Raw genomic sequence first — 18293 nt, forward strand, 5'->3', positions numbered from 1 at the left:
ACAGATTTGGGAGCATCACAGGCGACAACTGAAGTTAGGAATCTCTGGAAACGCTAGTCATCAGCTTGCCTAGCGACATAGGCATAGAACGAAAGTATTTGGAGATTCCAGGAGGTTCCCAGGGAGAGGCTGCTCCGTGGGGCTGCAGGCTCGAGGTCATCTTCCCAGCTGACTGTGTCCTCCACCTCCTGAGTGCCCCCTGATGGTGAAGGACTTCTGGAACCCCCTGCTGATGTCCCCTTCCTCAGTGCACAGCCCTCAGCCAGCCTCCGCCGCACCTGTCTCCACTGTGCACGGGTGGCCACTGTGCCAGGAGTCTTAGCACTCTCAGCATCGGAACTAGAGAGGTCACAGTGTCCGGTGCCCCATTTCACAGATGAGACCATTGAGACACAGTGAGGAAAGTGTTTGGTCAAGGCCCCCACACCAGTCTCTGGCACTGCCGGGGGGAGGGGGGCGCGGGGGGCCCTGCCAAGCTCCCCGATTCCCGCCACACCGCATGCTGAGCGCGGTCTGTTTGGCAGGACTACACGCGGGTGGTGTGCCCCGTGATTGATATCATCAACCTGGACACCTTCAGCTACATCGAGTCTGCCACGGAGCTCAGGGGGGGTGAGTGCGCTGATGCCTTCTTCCGGGGCACTTTCGGTTCCTTCCGGTAATTGCTGTCGAGGGGGAGAGGGGGGAAAACTTGCCTCCTCGTGGCTTGTCTGGAACGTGCAGCCCTGCATCCTGTAATGTCAGGAGCTCCCATGTGGCCCTTACCACAGGGGAGGGGCAGGCTGCTCCCAGCCCCCAAGCTTCACACCCAGACCTAGTGCCGTCCCCACCCCAAGACCAACTTCAGGTGATTTGGCCCCTCCAAACCTCCTGTTCCACCTTCCCGAGGCTCCTGGCCAAGGGCCACATCCCATAGCTGGCCATCTTGTCCCCTTTGGGCTCTGTTACATCTCCCACCGCACCCTCTACCCTTCATCCCTAACTGCAGAGAAGGTGCAGAGAGGCAGGAGGCAGAAGAAAAGAGAAGGAAGCGGTGAAAGGGAAATGGGCCGAGGCTCTGTTACATCTCCCACTGCACCTCTGCTCAGCGGGGTGAGGCTTGGTATCCCCGGGACCAGCTTCCCCAGGAAATTGGATACACGCATGCCTTCAAGAACAGGGACAGAACGCGCGAGCTCTGCAGGTACACCCGAGAGACCAGATCAGCCGAGTGGGTGCTGTGTTTTAGGGTTTGACTGGAGCCTCCACTTCCAATGGGAGCAGCTCTCCCCAGAACAGAAGGCTCAGCGCCTGGACCCCTCGGAGCCCATTAGGTAAGTCCGGGCCAGGGTGGGTGGCTGATTCGTTCCCTCCTGCTCCTTCCCGCTGTCCCAGGGCAGAGGGAGGTATGCAGCATTCGATGCTCAAAGATTGGGCAGAGACCAAGAGAGCCCTTTGCCAGGCCAGCGCCACTTCTGCCCTCATTCTCAGAGGTTTCTGTCCTCATGGAAACTTCTGTTAAGGAGGTGGGGCTGGTGGAGACCTGTGCTGGGAGTTGCCCAAGGTTGTCCATTGACAGACATGTCATGATGTACTTGTGCTTTCTGCTAAGCACGGGAGGGTCCCAAAGGGTCCTGTTTGAGCCTCTGCCAGGAGAAACGGTCCCTTCGGGCCAGGAGGGGAGCCCGGGTCTTGGGTGTCAGGATTAGGCCCAGGAAGGTGGAGTCAGCCACTGCAGTAAGGGGAGGCTGACACTGAGGCAGGGCCACTGCGGCTGGTCGGCAAACACACCTACTCTGTTTTGTGTGAGGACGTGACTGGCTGGGTGCGGCTGAGGGAGACTTGTCCTGATCTACATTCTCTCTTCCAGGCCCCAGTATGACCACCCTAATGACTTCATTTTAACTTGCTTACCTCTGTAAAGACCCTCTCTCCAAATAAGATCACTTTCTGAGGTACTGGGGTTAAGACCCCAACGCGACTTTTAGGGGGACATAACCCATAGCAGAGGGAAAAGGGAGAGGAGCTCAGTCTCGAGAAATGGACGCGCTGTTGACAGTTGCTGCCTCAGCCCTTCTCTGCCTGGTCAGTGGCCCACGGCCCCCGTACCCATTAGTGAGCTCCGCAGAGAGCCATGCTGGGCAGGGCCTGGGGGAGGCCAGTGCAGGCAGCCCTCAGAGCAGCCGGGGTTCGGCGAGCCCTGGTCCCCCGTGGCAGGTGTGCCGATGAGTGAGTTAGCCTGTCTGCCAGGTCAGGAGATTTATAATCAAAGGGAAGACCTCAGGAGCAAGTTCATGTGTTAGGTGAGATGGAGAACATTGGCCTCCCCGAAGAGGAGTAAAAATGGTAAGAAAACGGCCTGGCGTTCTGGGCGGCGAGGGCAGAAGAACGTAACAAACGGTCGCCTCCCAGAGGCGATGCTCCATCTTCTCCTTCTCTATGCACAGGACTCCCATCATAGCTGGAGGGCTCTTCGTGATGGACAAATCCTGGTTCAATTACCTGGGGAAGTATGACATGGACATGGACATCTGGGGTGGGGAGAACTTTGGTGAGTTACTGCCTCTGTGCCCTGGAGCTGGGGTGGGGAATGTGTGTCCTGGGACCATATGTGCCTGGGAAAAGGGTCAAGGAACGGGGACCACGTTACTCCTTTGGGGGAAGGCCGGGTGGGGCACCAGAGAAGGGAGCGGTTGCTGGGAGGGTGCAGGCAATCAGGGAATTGCTCCGTGGGACCACGTGGATGCTGAGGACCAGGCAGACCCTCAGGGGGAAGTTGAGATGCAAAAGCCAGGAAAACCAAAGAGGAACGCCAAGGGCCAGAGGCGGGCATGAGCTGGGAACACGGAACATGAGAATTTGCAGTTGCAATGAGACCGGAGAGAGAGAATGAAGAGCTGGATAGGCAGTGACACTGGAAACATCTGGAGCACATCTGTTGCTGCTCTAGGCGTACAGCACTCAGCACTGGGTTAATGAGGAGGCTCTGGGGTGATTGCTACAGAAACTCTGGGGGCAACTTGTCTTTAATCTTTCAGTGCAGAGAAAGGGGTGGGGTGGAGGCACTGGGTTAAGATTCCCAAACTGTGCCAGCAGCGGGCCAGGTGCAGCCGCAGTGGTGAAGGCTGCGGTTTGTTTGCAGAAAGAGCACTCGGAGGCCCATTCCATCTGGTTGATGACACTGAGTGGCCTTCCAGTTCCCTTGTGTATTTAAAGCATAATGTTGGGGTGCTTCTTGGGGTCGCTGTGAAAATCCATTGAGGCATGTCTGTAAAAACCCAGGCACCACACCACATGGGCACAAGAAATGTTAGCTTCCCTTCCTTCCTTCCAGCAGGGAGACCTAAGAGATGAATAGAATATGAGCTGCATACGGGTGGGGATTTGGGTCTGTTTTGTTCACAGCTGTCTGAGTGCTTAGTATGGTGTCTGCCACAAAGGAGGCCTCGGGAACTCGGTAAGGGAAGAGGAAGAGTGCTGTCGTGCTGGGGGCCCGTCTCTGCCCTGGGCACCGGCCACTGTGTTTGGCACGGGCCCCCTGAGCCGGGGCAGAGGCCAGGAGAATGATGCATGGGGCTCTCCAGGCATTTAGCAGTAATCTGGTGCATTGTCCTCTGCCATTGTTTTCTCCTGTCCCTGCCTCCTGAGTGTTTTATGGCACCTTCTTCAGTCACTAAGAGTTATTTCCCAGCAATTTATGGCTGTTGGCCTGACCCACCACATCTGTTCTCCCAAACTGGGCAGGGCTGGGAGATTCATCAGAAGAGTCTGTCTCCTGTCGCACGGGGGCCAGATTGGAAGCTTGGCAAACAAAGCAGAAAACCCCAACACCCACAACCACACTGACGCCCCGTCTTGGACCCAGTCCTGGAACACGAAGGGGCCTCTGGTGGGGTTTGGGGTCAGATCTGCAGGCACGGGCCCAGGAGGACTTAACGCCAGGCCCACCCTTGTTGTTCTCAATGGGGACGGGAGTTCCCTCTTTCTGGGCGGAGCTGGCCGATGTCCTGATGATCAGGGCCCCTCTCACGACCCTTAGTGACGAGCGCTAGCCTTTCCTCCAGCCACCAAGTGGATTCTTTCTGCGACACTTTGACAGCCAGCAGTCGTCCATCTCTGCTCAGATGCTGCCTACAGTGACGCGGCCACTGCTTCACAATTCAGCATGTTCCGTTGCTGAAAATTTTGTGTTGAAGCACTAGAAAATTCTTCTACGTCACAACCCATCTCCCTCTCGCTTTTGTCTGTCGGGACTCGTGCCCTTTGGAACCTCACAACGTGAGTGTGTTCCTTCTTCCATGGGGCAGCCCCATTTGGACTCAGAGAACACGTGATTTTTAATGATGGCCCTTTGGGTCCCACCCACCAGTACCTTCTCTGTATGGCAATGTTGACACACATCTGCTCAAATCAACTGGCGATCTCCTGTGGTCGCTTCCAAGTGGGCTGCATTATCTGGGGCTGATTCAAACTGGGAAGTAGGGAGGGGCTTCTGCACAGCGGGGGGAGAGACAGCCTACCCTCCATCACAGAAAAGGCGGGGCGCAGACAGCTGTCACGGGACATGTGGTGGTCTCCCCTCCCAGCATTCCACAGCTACAGCCGGCCACCAGCACTTGGCTTTCTTTTGCTTAGCATTGTGTTTGCCAGGAAATTCAGTGCTTTTCCCACGGTGGAGCCAGCGTGTGGACGGCATCAGTGCTGTGGGTGAGGGTAGCCAGGCGCCTGAGCACACGGAGGTGGGCGTTGGGGAGAGTCCGTGCAGGACGGGGCGATGAGCGGGTCTGAGGGGGTTGGAGGGTGATGATGCTTCAGCTGCAAGCAGAGATGGTGTTCAGACGTGGAGGAGGATGCGTGTGAGAGTGAAGTGGGTTCCGCGCCAAGGTGTGGCGAGTCCTTGAGGGGAAGGCCCGGTGGAGTGCCAGAGAAGGGAGCAGTTGCTGGGAGGGTGGAGGCCACCAGGGAATTGCTCCAGGGACCAAGTGGATGCTGAGGACCGACCAGGCAGCTCACCAAGTCCCGAGACCGGACGCCCCCACCATCGTTCACATCCATTCCCTCTTCATCCCCAGTACTCCTGAATGGCTCCCACCTCTACTCTCCTCCCCTCAAAGACATCCCCCCACACGCCTGCCAAAGTGCTCTCTCTGAGATGCAGGTCTCGGCCACCCTCCCATGCCTGGCAGCCACCAACTGTCTGCTTGTTGTTCTAAGGACGAGGCCCACACTCCTCAGCTGGGCCCCTCCTTGGCCTTGTCCACCCTCCAGCCTTCAGTCCAGAGGCTCTGCCCTGACGTGCCCAGACTCCGGTGACCTAGCCCCTTCCCCCCAAGCTGAGGAGCACAGCACTGGGCGCCTACCCCAGGACTTGGACACCTTCTCTGCCTCCTCTCTCACCCCCCGCACCACCCCCCCCACCCCGCCCGCTCTGTGCCCCTAGCACCCGGTCTCCTCTTCGCCCCACCACTGAGTGCTCCCATGCATTTGTGTTTACTCATCGGTGCCTGCCACCCTGCCTCCTGCTAAACTTGGAACAAGGCAAGAACATTCATCCAGTTTCTCATCCGCAAGACCCGGACAGTGGAATCCAGTGGAATCTGCTCTCGGTGCTCAAAAGCGAGAGACCCGGAAGAGGAGTCAGGGTGGGAAGGTCAACCTATGTCGCGTCTGTGAGGCTCCATGCAGAACAGGTCCCACTGCATTAAACGGAGCCCACGGAGAAAAAGAACAAAGCGGGTACAGGTGCTTCCTTTCCAAGGAGTGGGAGTGCTGTGTGTGCCAGGCGTGTTTGCCTCTCGGGCATTGCCTGTAGTTCACAGCACAGAACCCATGGCATTCCTGAGGAAGGCTCTGGCCAGGGTGACCTCCCGGGTCCTCAGTGGCACGCTGCCCCTGCCCGCCCATCTCACTTGCATCTGCTGGAAGCAGCCTCAGCTGCCGTGGGAAAACTGACCCCCGTGCCCTCACTCAGCCTGAGCTCGGTGCCTATTCCCACACAGTGTTTCTAAGGGGGCTGAATGGGTTTGATAATGACACCTGCAGGTTAGCATAGGAGCAGGCTTTAGGGCAACGTGGCTTTTAGCCTTTCCCCCCCAGTTGTTTTGCATTGAAATTGCAGGCTTAGACTCCAGTTTACTTAACACAGGACACATAGCATATCTGATACATCCACTCACTTCCAGCCGCACCTCACTTTGAGCTTTTTGTCACTGGAAGCTGTTGCTCAGTGAGGTGTGTGTGTGTGTGTGTGTGTGTGTGTGTGTGTAGGTGGGGGTTGCACATTTAAAAAAAAAAAAGGAGGTCTTAGCACACATGTGAAGGGTGAGCATGGGATTCCTGGATTTAGAAAGGGAGGTTTCTAAAGCATAGCAAATATAAAGACAGTGCTGAGGAAAGAGACACGGTGAGGCCTGGAGAGCAGCTACCCCTCCCCCCCACTTAGAATGGAGTCGAGGAGGTCAGGGTCAGGGTGTGTCAGGCTTGGCACACACACTGTGTGTATGAACATGGGCTGCAGGATCGGATGGGCCAGAGTTTGAATCCTCTAGTCGTTCCTGGCTGTGTGTCCTTGGAGTAGGTACTTCGCTTCACTGAGCCTCTTTCCAAGTCTTTAAAGTGGAGACAGTGATGGGAGAATGGCCTGCCCCCAGAGATACCCACTCCCAACCCCTGTGCAAAAGAAAGAGTGGCTCGGAGCCTTGTTCAAATGGTTAGGAAGACTTCACTCAGGACCCTCACAGCAGGTGTCAAGACTGGCAGTAAGGTAGGGAGATGGGTCAACTCTGAATCCAAGAACAGGAGGTAGGGAGGGGGTCGGTGGGTGGAAATTACAAGGGTGGGGGATTCTCCTTCAGCTGGCTCAGCAGGATTCTCGCTACCACTGGGAAATGTAGGCTCAACAAGGACAGGGCCAAGGTTGAGGCCCCATGGAGAAGAGGGCTGGCCAAAGCTGGGGCAAGGGGAGCACCGTGTCACCTAGAACCTGGCAGGACGTCACCTCCCACAACGAAAGGGACTTGGCAGATGTGTTGAAGGCTGCTGACCGTGACGTTGGGAGATGATCCTGGATTATCCAGGGGCCCAGTCTCTTCACGTGAGCCCTCAGAAGCAGAGAACTTTCTTCAGTTGGAGGCAGAAGCGATAGAACAGGAGAAGGCAGAGGCGATGTGGGCAGCATGAGAGAGGCTGATTTGGCCACTGGTGGCTTGCAGGAGGAGGGGGAAGCGTGCACGTAGGAGTTCCTGGCCTACAGCCAGCAAGGAAGAGGGACCCTCAGCCCCACACCCGCAAGGAACTAAGCTCTGTGAACAGCCTGGATGAGCTTGGAGGCAGGTCCTTCTTCAGGCCCCCAGACAGGAGCAGGATCCTGCTGACCTACACCTTGATTTTTTTATTTTGGCCTTGGGAGGCTCTCAGCAGAGGCCCAAGCACACCCACACACTAGGTGAGTGTAGTAATTTGTTACAGCAGCAATAGGAAGTGATCCCACTGCCAGCTCACTGGGAAGATTAATTAGAAGCAGGGCCTCCGCTTCCCCTTCAGGCTCCGTGCGAGCATGTTTGTTAGAGGAGATGGTGTGGGACCTGCTGGAATGGTTTATCCCTCCAGCCTTCCTTCCAGCCTCACCCTTCCCAGGCTTGGTGGCTCGAGGGGAGGGAAATGGTCTCGTCTGAGAAGAACCCCTGAGTCTGATGAAAAGTCACCCTTTTCCCCGATTGGAGAGCAGAGTGAAAGCAGGCTGCTCTGTTCCTTATCAGGGCTGCTTGCTAAAGCCCGTGCCCAGGTGCGCGCCCCAGAGGCTGTTGGGATGTTGGGGTGACTAACAAGCTGCCACCGGAGGGAGGAGGGGACAAAACCAGCCAGAGGTACACAAAGGGGTCGTTTTCCTCCCGTGGCCGATGTGTGCAGAACTGAAAGGCTCTGAAGATTTAGGTAAAAGCAGCAGACGGGAAAGGAGGAGCAGGACGAGCGGGTTTAGAGGCGGAGGAGAGGAGGCAGGCTGGGGGCGGCGGGGGGGGGGGGGTCGCAGGGGAGGAGACACTGCATCTGATGGTGTCCAGTGCACCTCGCTGGTGTGGAACCTGAGCAGAGCTGGGGCTGCGAGATGGAGGTGAGGCCTTAGTGTTGAGCGAACGTGGGGATTGGGTGAGGAAGCCATGTCAGGAAGATCCTCAGAGCCTTGGAGTGAAGAATGAACGCTGGGAGACCAGAGTGGGGAAGGGCCAGGTCAGGTGACAGTACTGTCTCAGGCGGGGACCTGTGCATGGCTGGGGCAGAGGGGAGGGGGGTCAGTAGGTTCAGAGAAAAGCTCCATGCTGGGAAACGTGAACACAGGAAAAAGGGAAGGTTTCAGGGGGCGAAGGGGATAGGATTGGGACAGAAGTTGGAGGTGAGGCCTCACTTTGCAAATGAGGAGGAACATATGTCTCATTTGAATGCATGGAAAGGAAGAGACCATAGCGGAAATGTGTGCGTATTTTAGGGAGAAAGCTGGCATGGGATGTGTAGGTTACATCTCGTAGGCAAGGCCCCCGTCCCTCGTTTTGAGGGATGAGAGTGTTTTCCCTTTTAGGAACAAGAGCAGACCGTGTTTTGAGATCCTGGGCAGGCATCCATGGCAGCACCGTAGACCTCACACCTGCTCAGGGAAGACATTCGGAGACTAAATTCACGTGTGTGCTAACATAATTCCCCGGACGAGCCCTTCAGCCCCTGGCACACTCTCTGCAAGGTGGGCGGGGTGCTGACAGCCAGCTCAGCCCACTCGTTGCTCCTAGTCTCCCGCAGGCGTCAGCTTGTGGCACACGATCCCCACGGTGCCCCCGCCAAACGCCAGATCACTGTGCACCGGGGACCTTGATGGAGAGTAAAAGTCTCAAATGTTGGTCCATGAATTTCAAATGCCTCCCGTGAGAAGGAGGGAGTTGGACGTGGGCAGAGGGGGCGATGCCATTGGTGTCCGTGTGCTAAAGACAATGGCTTCATAACTGCTGCTGACCTTCCCACCACACTTACAGTTTTCAGTTATTCTCAAGATTTCATTTCATGTCGACAGCGACCCTGTGGAGTATTTTTGTGATCTTTGTTTGACAGTAGGAGACCCAGCCTCAGCCGGGGCAAGCAGGTTTGCCCCTGACGCGGCTGCTGACTTGAGGAGTCCTTTCTTCATCCTAATGTGCACATTGTCCCTGCTTGAGGGAAACCCTAGCTCCCTGGGAATGCGCTGTAGCCCATCAGGCAGCACGTGGGCGGGTGGGGAGAAGGTGGCAAGGTAGGAAGTCTTGTCTGCAAACCAGTAGCTTTTCCAGGGACACACGGCAGGGGGCAGTAGCGGACAGACAGGTAAAGGGCGGCTGAGGACTGTGAGTGAGAAAGCAGATGAGGATCAGGATAAAGAAGAGGTCCAGGCACCTGCTTGGGTAGTTGGAACGAAGGGAGACAGAGAGCCGGAGAGGGGGGAGCGAAGAGAACTGCACTCTGGGTGTGGGAGGTGCCTGCTGGAATTGACTGGCCCTCTCTCTTGCACCCCGGCCGTGTGGTTTGCTGGCCTGTGGAAGTGCGGAAACCCCTAACTCTGGGACAGCCACTTCTATCTGGATCTTGACTGTCAGCAAATTCTCCCGTTTTCTCCAATGGAAATTCTTTCTCCTTGGTCCTGGTTCTAACCCTCTGGGGTCCTGTGAGGGAGTTCAATGTCTTCCACACTGAAACCTTCCATGTGTCCAAAAGCAGCGCTCTCCTGGCCACCAGGCCTCTGTTCTCCAGACTAAGGCATTGCAGCCTGACCTGCACATGCTCCCGGGCTGATTGAGACACATGCTCCTCCTCCACGCAGGCCACCGTCCCGAATTAGCGCACAGCACCCTCCCAGGTGTGGGTTATTAGCATCCCCACTTGTGGATGGGGAGTCAGATTGCCCAGCCCGTGGAGCACACGGCTGTTAGCCCGCACCCTCGGCTGGGTGCAGCGGGCCCTCACCGCCTCCTCGGACCTGGCGTTGCCTGGTGCCTCCAAGCTGCCTTCCTTTGCCCACCCACCCCCTCGAGGCAGAGCCGTGACAGGAGGCATGGCTGTCTTGCAGAAATGTCCTTCAGAGTGTGGATGTGTGGGGGCAGCCTAGAGATCGTCCCCTGCAGCCGAGTGGGCCACGTCTTCCGGAAGAAGCACCCATATGTTTTCCCGGACGGAAACGCCAACACGTATATAAAGTAAGTGTGCGTCCCGGGGCCTACAGAGGGGCTGCAGTGATAGAGGGCTTTCCTGGCGATGGGCTGTGGCTGTCCCAGGTTGCCTGAGTGTTCTGGGTGGTTAGGAGCCACATGGCTCACCCTCCAGGCCTCTTCCTATGCAGGGGGGTCAGGGCTGCCCTAGCGTTCAGCAGGGACCCCCAGGCTGTCAAGGCCCCATCTGTGGCCTTGGGGGCTTTAAGTCACTGGGCTCAAGGTTCTGGGTATTTTGTGTTGTTTGGGGTCAGGGAAGGGCCGCGGTTTTGGCCCCTGAGTTCTAGAAGATCTGCTGAGTCACCAGGGAAGATTCGGGAATGGGGAGGCACAGGGGATTCAAGGCCCACGCCTGCTCTGGGGCTGGCCCTGGGCTCCTCTGCTAGGGTGCCCTCATCTTCTGGCCGGGAAGGACTCAGTGACCCAGGGGTGTCCATGTGCCTTTTCCTGCTCTCCCTGCATACATCCTTCTCTGCTTGATTTCTTCTCTTTCAACCTTTCTCCTCCTTTAAATAAAAAATCCATGTATTCCTGCTTCCTGTTTTTCATTTTTTCTCTAGCACCTTCTCTCCCTTTCCCTAATCCTCTTGTCTTTACTCATTTTCTCACCTATTTATTCCCTTTTTTCCTATGATTTGGTCCATTTGGGGGAGGGAGGACTAAGCACCTCATTTGGTGTTTTTCTTCCTCCGGGGTGTCACTTTCCTCCTCTGAATACTTCCATGCTCGGTTTTTCACACCTATGAGCAGGTCTGGGTCACGTTCTGACACAGCAGGCTCGGAGGAGGTGTAGGTTTGAGTCATAGGAAAGTTAACACCTTTTCGAAACATTGTGGGCAAGGGTGGGCAATGAGAAACCCTGCAGGCAGGAGCAGCAGGGAACAGAGGTGGGGCTGCCTCAGCTCTCGGGTGTTTCAAAGGGAAGGATGAGCTGGGGACATAGGAAAGCCCTGTGGCTGTGATGTAGAGTGGGGCCAGCTTGGGAATGAGAGACAGAGCCTTGGGCTCAAGAACATCCATTGCCCTTGAGCCTGGACCCTGGCCAGTGGCATCCAGTATTGTATGCCACCAGTGGGTCATTCCGGGGTTAGAGAAATGAGGTACAGTGTCTCCTGAGCAGCTTCCAGTTTGCTGATGGTTCGGCCAGTGGAAGTCAGCAAGACAGGAACTGCCTTCAGAGCCCCAAGAACTGGGCTGCGTGTGCATCACTCCTTTCAGGCCCATCAGCCTGAATGGAAGGCTCGCCACGGCCCTCTGTTGAATGCCTCTGCTCCAAATAGAACCAGAAATCTGGAGGAGCACCCACCCAGTCTTTAGTGAGCCCCAAGTTCACTGCCAAGGGCCTCAGCAGGGGCTGCTCCCCCCAGTGCCCCTGGCATCCGGTTGTTTTCTGATGAGATGTTTCTGGACTCTGGCCTTCTTCCCTGTGTCCCTGTCTCTTTGACCACTGAATGATGACATTCTCAGTGCCTCTCTCCCTCTCCGTCTTCTTTCTGTGTCTTTTGGGGTCAGACTCAGAGCAAATACCTGATTTTAAAAATAACCTAAGCGTGCTCTAGAAAAATGTCTGAGATGGCTTGATTACTTAATTCTTTACACCTGCAAGCAGCTAGTTGCTTGGACAACAGGGAGACCTTGGTGAGCTGGGTTCTCCCCACGCCCTGTGCAAAGGGGGAGCACCTGGAGCAGGACCAGGGACAGCCGGGGCAAGGTGGCCAGCACGGCCCTGCTCTTTCTGACTACTGGCACCATGTGGATGTGCCGGGCTGTGCTGGCTCTTTTCTTCCTATGGTTTCTTTTTTGAGAGTCACAGAAGTTCAGTTTCTGGGTAATTTTCAGCTCCATATCTTTTGTTTTTTAATATATTTTATTGATTTTTTACAGAGAGGAAGGGAGAGGGATAGAGAGTTAGAAACATCGATGAGAGAGAAACATCGATCAGCTGCCTCCTGCACACCTCCTACTGGGAATGTGTCTGCAGCCAAGGTATATGCCCTTGACCGGAATCAAACCTGGGACCTTTCAGTCCACAGGCCAACGCTCTATCCACTGAGCCAAACCGGTCAGGGCTCCATATTTTTGGGGGAAGAGTTTGTCATTACTACAAAAACCTGATGTCTTGGGGTGAAGGTACCATTGGAGACTGGGTGGGACGTGGCTGGGCTCAGCACCCTGGGAAGAGTAGAGTTACTGGCCCATGGTGGCCCCCGCCTGGGTGATGCTGCCAACATGTGTGCATTAGAAACATGCAAATTGATCGTACCTCCTCAAGCCATGCCCACCAGCCAATCAGGAGCGAGTATGCAAATTAACCCAACCAAGATGGCTGCAGCCATTTAGCTGGAGCGAGCAGGAAGCTTGGGTTGCCCCCAGCGATGGAGGAAGCCAAGCTTCCCGCCCGCCCTGGCCGGCCCTGGCCTCCGCTCAAGGAGGTGCTGAAAAATATAAAAGCAAAAAAGGAGGGGCTGGGAGCTTGGGTCACCAGGGGCCGTGGCCAGCCTGCAAACAGCCATCAGCCCCTCACCCAGGCTGGTCAGGCACCCCAGTGGGACCCCCCCACCCTGAAGGGGCTGTGGCCAGCCTGCAAACAGCCATCAGCCCCTCACCCAGGCTGGCCAGGCACCCCAGTGGGGACTCCCACCCTGAAGTGGGTGTGGCTAGCCTGAAAACGGCCCTCAGCCCCTCACCCAAGCTGGCCAGGCACCCCAGTGGGACCCCCACCCTGATCCGGGACACCCTTCAGGGCAAACCAGCCAGCCCCCACCCGTGCACCAGGCCTCTATCTATACTAATAAAAGGATAATATGCTAATTAGACTGGGAGAACTTCCAGGAGACCTTCCGGATGTTCCTCTGGACAAAGCCATGGTGGCGGGGCTGAGGTAGAGATGGTTAGAGGCCAAGAGGGGAGGGCAGTTGTGGGTGATCAGGCCAGGATGGAACGGCAGTTGTGGGTAATCAGGCTGGTGAGTGGCGGGGCCGTTGGGGGTAAGCAGACCAGCAGGGGGGCCAATTGGGAGTGAGCAGGCTGTCAGTGGGGGTCAGTTGGAGGTGATCAGGACAGCAGGGGGGGGCAGTTTGGAGTGAGCAGGCCAGCAGGGGGGACAGTTGGGGGCGAGCAGGCCAGTGGGGAGGGAAGGTGGTGGAGAGCAGGCCAGCAGGAGGGGCAGTTGGGGGTGAGCAGGCCAACAGGGGAGGCAGTTGGAGCAAGCAGGCAGGTGGGGGGGACATTTGGGGATGAGTAGGCCGGCGGCGGGGGGCAGTTGGGGGCAAGCAGGCCGGCAGGCAGAGTGGTTAGGGGCAATCAGGCAGGCAGGCAGGCAGGTAAGCGGTTAGGAGCCAGCAGTCCCGAATTGTGAGAGTGATGTCTGACTGCTGGTTTAGGCCCAATCCCTGTAAACCGGCAGTAGGACATCCTTCGAGGGGTCCCAGATTGGAGAGGGTGCAGACCGGGCTGAGGAACACCGCCCTCCCCCCCCACCCCCCCCACCCCCGCTGCCGTGCACGAATTTCATGCACTGGGCCACTAGTGTGTGTGTGTGTGTGTGTGTGTGTAAGAGAGAGAGAGAGAGAGAGAGAGAGAGAGAGAGAGAAAATCATTGATCAGCTGCCTCCTGCATGCCCCAGACTGGGGATCAAGCCCACAACCCAGGCATGTGCCCAGATCGGGTACAGAACCATGACTCCCTGGTTCATAGGTTGATGCTCAACCACTGAGCCATGCCGGCTGGGCCATGTGTGTGTTTTAACTGGATACGTCCCAGGTCCTCTCAGGTAGCACCTCCCTGACACCCCCTGTCCTCCCCAGGAACACCAAGCGGACAGCTGAAGTGTGGATGGATGAATACAAGCAGTACTTTTATGCTGCCCGGCCGTTCGCCCTGGAGAGGCCCTTCGGAGAGTAAGTGTCCCCTCGGTTGACTTGTGCGAGTCAAGAAGAGCCCCAGCTCACGGGCCCGAGGCGAGCGGGTGCTGACAGGCCTTCGCTTAGCTGGTCTGCTGCTAAGCCCATCCAGCCCCAGGCTGCGCGGCTCTCCCTTCACAGCCTCTGGTTCTGTTGGGTTCTGGGCATGCAGGGCTCAGGCAGCGCCTGTGGGATGACTGTCTGGCAACCCTGGCCACCAGCTCCATGGGTGGGCTCTCCTTGTACAGTGGACTGATATTTCCAGGGTTTTACGGGAAGGTAGGATGTGGGACTAAACTGCCTCAGCGCCTGCAGGTCGGAGTGCCTGCCTCCTGGCTCTTCGTCACCCAAGCCTAACTCCTCCTCCTTCCTGGTGCTGCTGACATGACACTCTGTAGCATCAGTCTCAGGAGGCCCTCGGTATGCCTGATGGTCCCCATCTTTCCTGGCCAGCGTTCTCCCTCCAGATCCATTTAAATCTCCTCCATTCTCCCCAGCCTCCGAGTCCACACCCTCCTGTCAATCACAGTAGATGACACCTTCTCTTTTGTAGATGAAATGGATGGTATCAACTTCCCAAGACACACCAACCTATCAGCTTCACTCTATCTGCACCATCCTTCTCTATCTCTTTCCTCTCCAAGGACAAGGTGTGCCTCCTGCAGTGATGGGCCAGCCCTCCACCTACACTCCAGACGCACCTTTCATTCCTGCATTCATTTATAAATCAACATTTATCGAGTTCCCACGACCTGGATTCATCTCCGCCTGCCTCCGGGCTCAGAGCTTATCAAACTTTAATGTGCACACAGACCTCACGGGGATCATGTTGAAATGTGCATGATGGTTCGGTGGGGCTGCATTTCTGATAAGCTCCCAAGTGGCCCCGGGTGGCTGGTCAGAGGACCTCAACTCAGGAGTGAGGTTCTAGGGCGATGGTTTCCAAAATAGCCCCCACATTGCAATCCCCGGGGGAGCTTCAAAACCTACTGATGCCTCTCCTCCACTCACAGAGAGTTGATTTAGTCTGGGGTGTGGCCTGGGCTGTGGAATATTTTAAAGGCCCCCCTCCCCTCCTGGTGGTTCTTATGTGCAGACTGTGAGGGAACCACTGTGCTAGGGGACTTTGTCCTCCATGTGTCTCCACTCTCACCTCCTCTTACTGCATGTCAGCAACTTCTTACTAAAGTCAGCATTTGAATTTATTCAGCGTTTTACATCTTCAGAATAAAAAGAAAAGGAAGCCCAGCCAGTGTGGCTTAGTGGTTGGTTGACCATCCACCAGGAAGTCACGGTTTGACTCCCCATCAGGGCACATGCCTGGGTTGCAGGCTTGATCCCCAGTAGGGGGCGTGCAGGAGGCAGCCAATCAATGATTCTTTCTCATCGATGTTTCCATCTTTTTCTCCCTCTCCCTTCCTCTCTGAAATCAATAAAAATATATTTTTTTAAAAAAAGAAAAGGAACAAAGAAAACTCTATAAAAACTCTCCTTCAACCCAACTTTGCTCAGTACCTACACCCTGTCCTCTGCTGCTGCAGAGCTAAGCTTTGCCAAACAGCTGCCTCCATTCGCTGTCCACTGCGCCCTGTGATCCGAGGCCTTGCCCCTCCCGCATCCTCTTGCTTGCTCCCACCTGGCTCACCCATGACGCTCTTGGACCTCCTACCATCTCTGTGTTATCCCATCGGTGTGAGTCTCCTCCCCGCACCCCGCTCTCAGCCCAGTGCACCGCTGATCCTGCGTTTCTATAACTACCATCTTGGCTTTTGTCCTGCTGCTCGGGCTCCACCTTCTCCGTCTCCTTTGCAGCTCAGTCTTCTCTTGTCACCCTTATATGTTGGTCTTCCCTGAGAACCTGCCATAAGCCTTCTTCTTACTGCACATTCTCTCTGGCATCAGCCACCACTTCTATACTGCTGCTGCTCACGTCTGTCCTTAAGCCCGGACCTCTCCTCTGCGCTCCAGTCCCTTCTACCCAAGTCTCAACGGGACATCTCTGCCTGGATGTCTTCCAGGCTCCTCCAACTCAAGTTCCAACTGCACTCATCCACTTTGGGCCTAAACTTGCTCCTCATCCCATAATCCCCATCTCAGTGAACGCTCTTCTTTACATCCTGTTGCCCAAGTCTGAAATCTGGGTGTCAGCCTCCACTCCTCCCTCTCCCCTCACATCCAAGCAGTCACCAGGTTGTGATAACACGGCCTCATTCGTACTCTGAGCACCCAGGTCCCTGCTAAACACACAACATTCAGCACTTAAAAAAACACAAAAACAAAATAAAACAAAAACAAAACAGCCATTCCTGTCCCCATTGCTTAGATCAGTGGTTCTCAACCTTTCTAATGCCATGACCCTTTAATACAGTTCCTCATGTTGTGGTGACCCCCAACCATAAAATTATTTTCGTTGCTACTTCATAACTGTAATTTTGCTACTGTTATGAACCCTAATGTAAATATCTGTGTTTTCCGATGGTCTTAGGTGACCCTGCTAGTGGTTCTCAAACTGTGGGTCGCGACCCACTAGCAGGGTCGCCTAAGACCATCGGAAAACACAGATATTTACATCACGATTAGATATTTACATTACAGACGCTCTTAAAGTACAAACATCATGTCATGCTCTGCTCAGAACCCATCAGTTGCATCATTGCCCTTAAAGTCCCACCCACGTCCTCCACAGAGCCTCGCCTCACAAGACACGATATGGTCTATGTCTTCATCTCTCATCCCACTCATTTCCCCTCTTCCATCCCCCCTCACACATACATTTGCACACACACATATGTTCACCTCCCACAGAGCTGCTCCTGCCCACAGAACTAGCGCACTTCTTCTACATGCACTACTCTCTCTGTTAGTCCCCTGCCTCCACGAGGGCTCCTGCCTCAGCCTCTTTCTGGTTTGTCTAGGCAAGATCCACTTTTCCTTCGGTGTCACCATGTTGACCACCGCTGACCTGAAAGCAGGGGCACACTCTGAGTTTCTCCCACAGTCCCTGCGTGCCCACCCATGTCCACATCGGGTGGGGATCACTCATTTCATTACCTTTCTCTAATGCTCAAAAGCTCATCTTTATATCCCACATTGGACACAATGCCTGGCACATAGTAGGTGCTCAAGAAATATTTGGTGGACAAATACATGACAAGGCCCCAGAAACAGCCAAAGAAGAGGATTCTTTGAGGCTGGAGTGGTCGGGGGTGGTACTTCCACTGCAGAATCCTAAGAGGGATTTGTGAGTAACTAGACTGAGAGTTACGATGGTGAATTATTACAACACACCGAATGTTCTTGTAGCCTTGCTTTTAATGAAAAGTCAAAACACCCCCAAAATCCATTTTCAAGTTAAAGTACAAGTCCTTGGTGTCATTACTGCACCATTGTGAGCTATTGCTCAGTGTTTCCATAGCTCTGTCTGGAGCTCTAGCAATCTCTCTCGGTTCATTTTTCCAGTGCCCCCAGAGCGAAGTGGGCGCCAAGCATGGGCACGGGGTGTGCCATGTGCCTCCCAGCCCAGCACCTGTCTCTGACACAGCCGTGTTTTATCCTCTCTGCCCCCAGCATTGAGAGCAGATTGGACCTGAGGAGGAATCTGCGGTGCCAGAGCTTCAAGTGGTACCTGGAGAATGTCTACCCAGAACTCAGGTATCTGCCCTACTGTGTGAGCCTTTGTGGCTGCAAGGAGAGGCCCTCGCTGGTCTGGATAAGAGACGGCCTGTGGCCAGCAGGGTGTATATAGAGAAGTCCAATGAGCTCCCCTTTATCCTGAAAAACAGCAGAGGAGTGATGTTAACCAGTAGCATGAGGGATTGAGGTTAGCGAAGACCAGTGTTTCTCAACGGCTGGGGTCTGAGCCCCGGGTGTGACTTGAGGATGTAGAATTCGCAGGCTGGGCTCCAATCCAGCTCCATCTGACTTTTGGCTCGGGGGTCTTTCCTGGCTGCCTTATTCCTCAGGGCAACCTCTTTCCCAGCTGAGTCCAGGGCGAAATGCCCTGCCATTCTCTAAATCAGGGGTGGGCAAACTTTTTGACTCGAGGGCCACAATGGGTTCTTAAACTGGACCAGAGGGCCGGAACAAAAGCATGGATGGAGTGTTTGTGTGAACTAATATAAATTCAAAGTAAAGGAGCGGAGGGGAGAGCAAGAGAACCGGATAGAACAGCCGGATCCGGCCCGTGGGCCG

The 18293-nt window shown here is 55.4% G+C and overlaps 1 protein-coding gene across 1 annotated transcript in view; it reads left to right on the plus strand.

Annotated features, from left to right (window-relative positions):
* The window catches only part of GALNT14 (polypeptide N-acetylgalactosaminyltransferase 14), a 192141-nt gene that overhangs the window by 161945 nt on the left and 11903 nt on the right, over positions 1 to 18293 (plus strand). The window contains exons 7-12 of the mRNA XM_080684796.1: positions 525 to 612; positions 1229 to 1313; positions 2427 to 2530; positions 10061 to 10187; positions 14007 to 14099; positions 17670 to 17753. Coding sequence (XP_080540922.1) covers positions 525 to 612; positions 1229 to 1313; positions 2427 to 2530; positions 10061 to 10187; positions 14007 to 14099; positions 17670 to 17753 — 581 coding nt within the window. The remainder of the gene's footprint in view (positions 1 to 524; positions 613 to 1228; positions 1314 to 2426; positions 2531 to 10060; positions 10188 to 14006; positions 14100 to 17669; positions 17754 to 18293) is intronic.

Source organism: Plecotus auritus (genome assembly GCF_963455305.1).
Source record: "Plecotus auritus genome assembly, chromosome: 8".
NCBI classification, from domain to species: Eukaryota; Metazoa; Chordata; class Mammalia; order Chiroptera; family Vespertilionidae; genus Plecotus; species Plecotus auritus.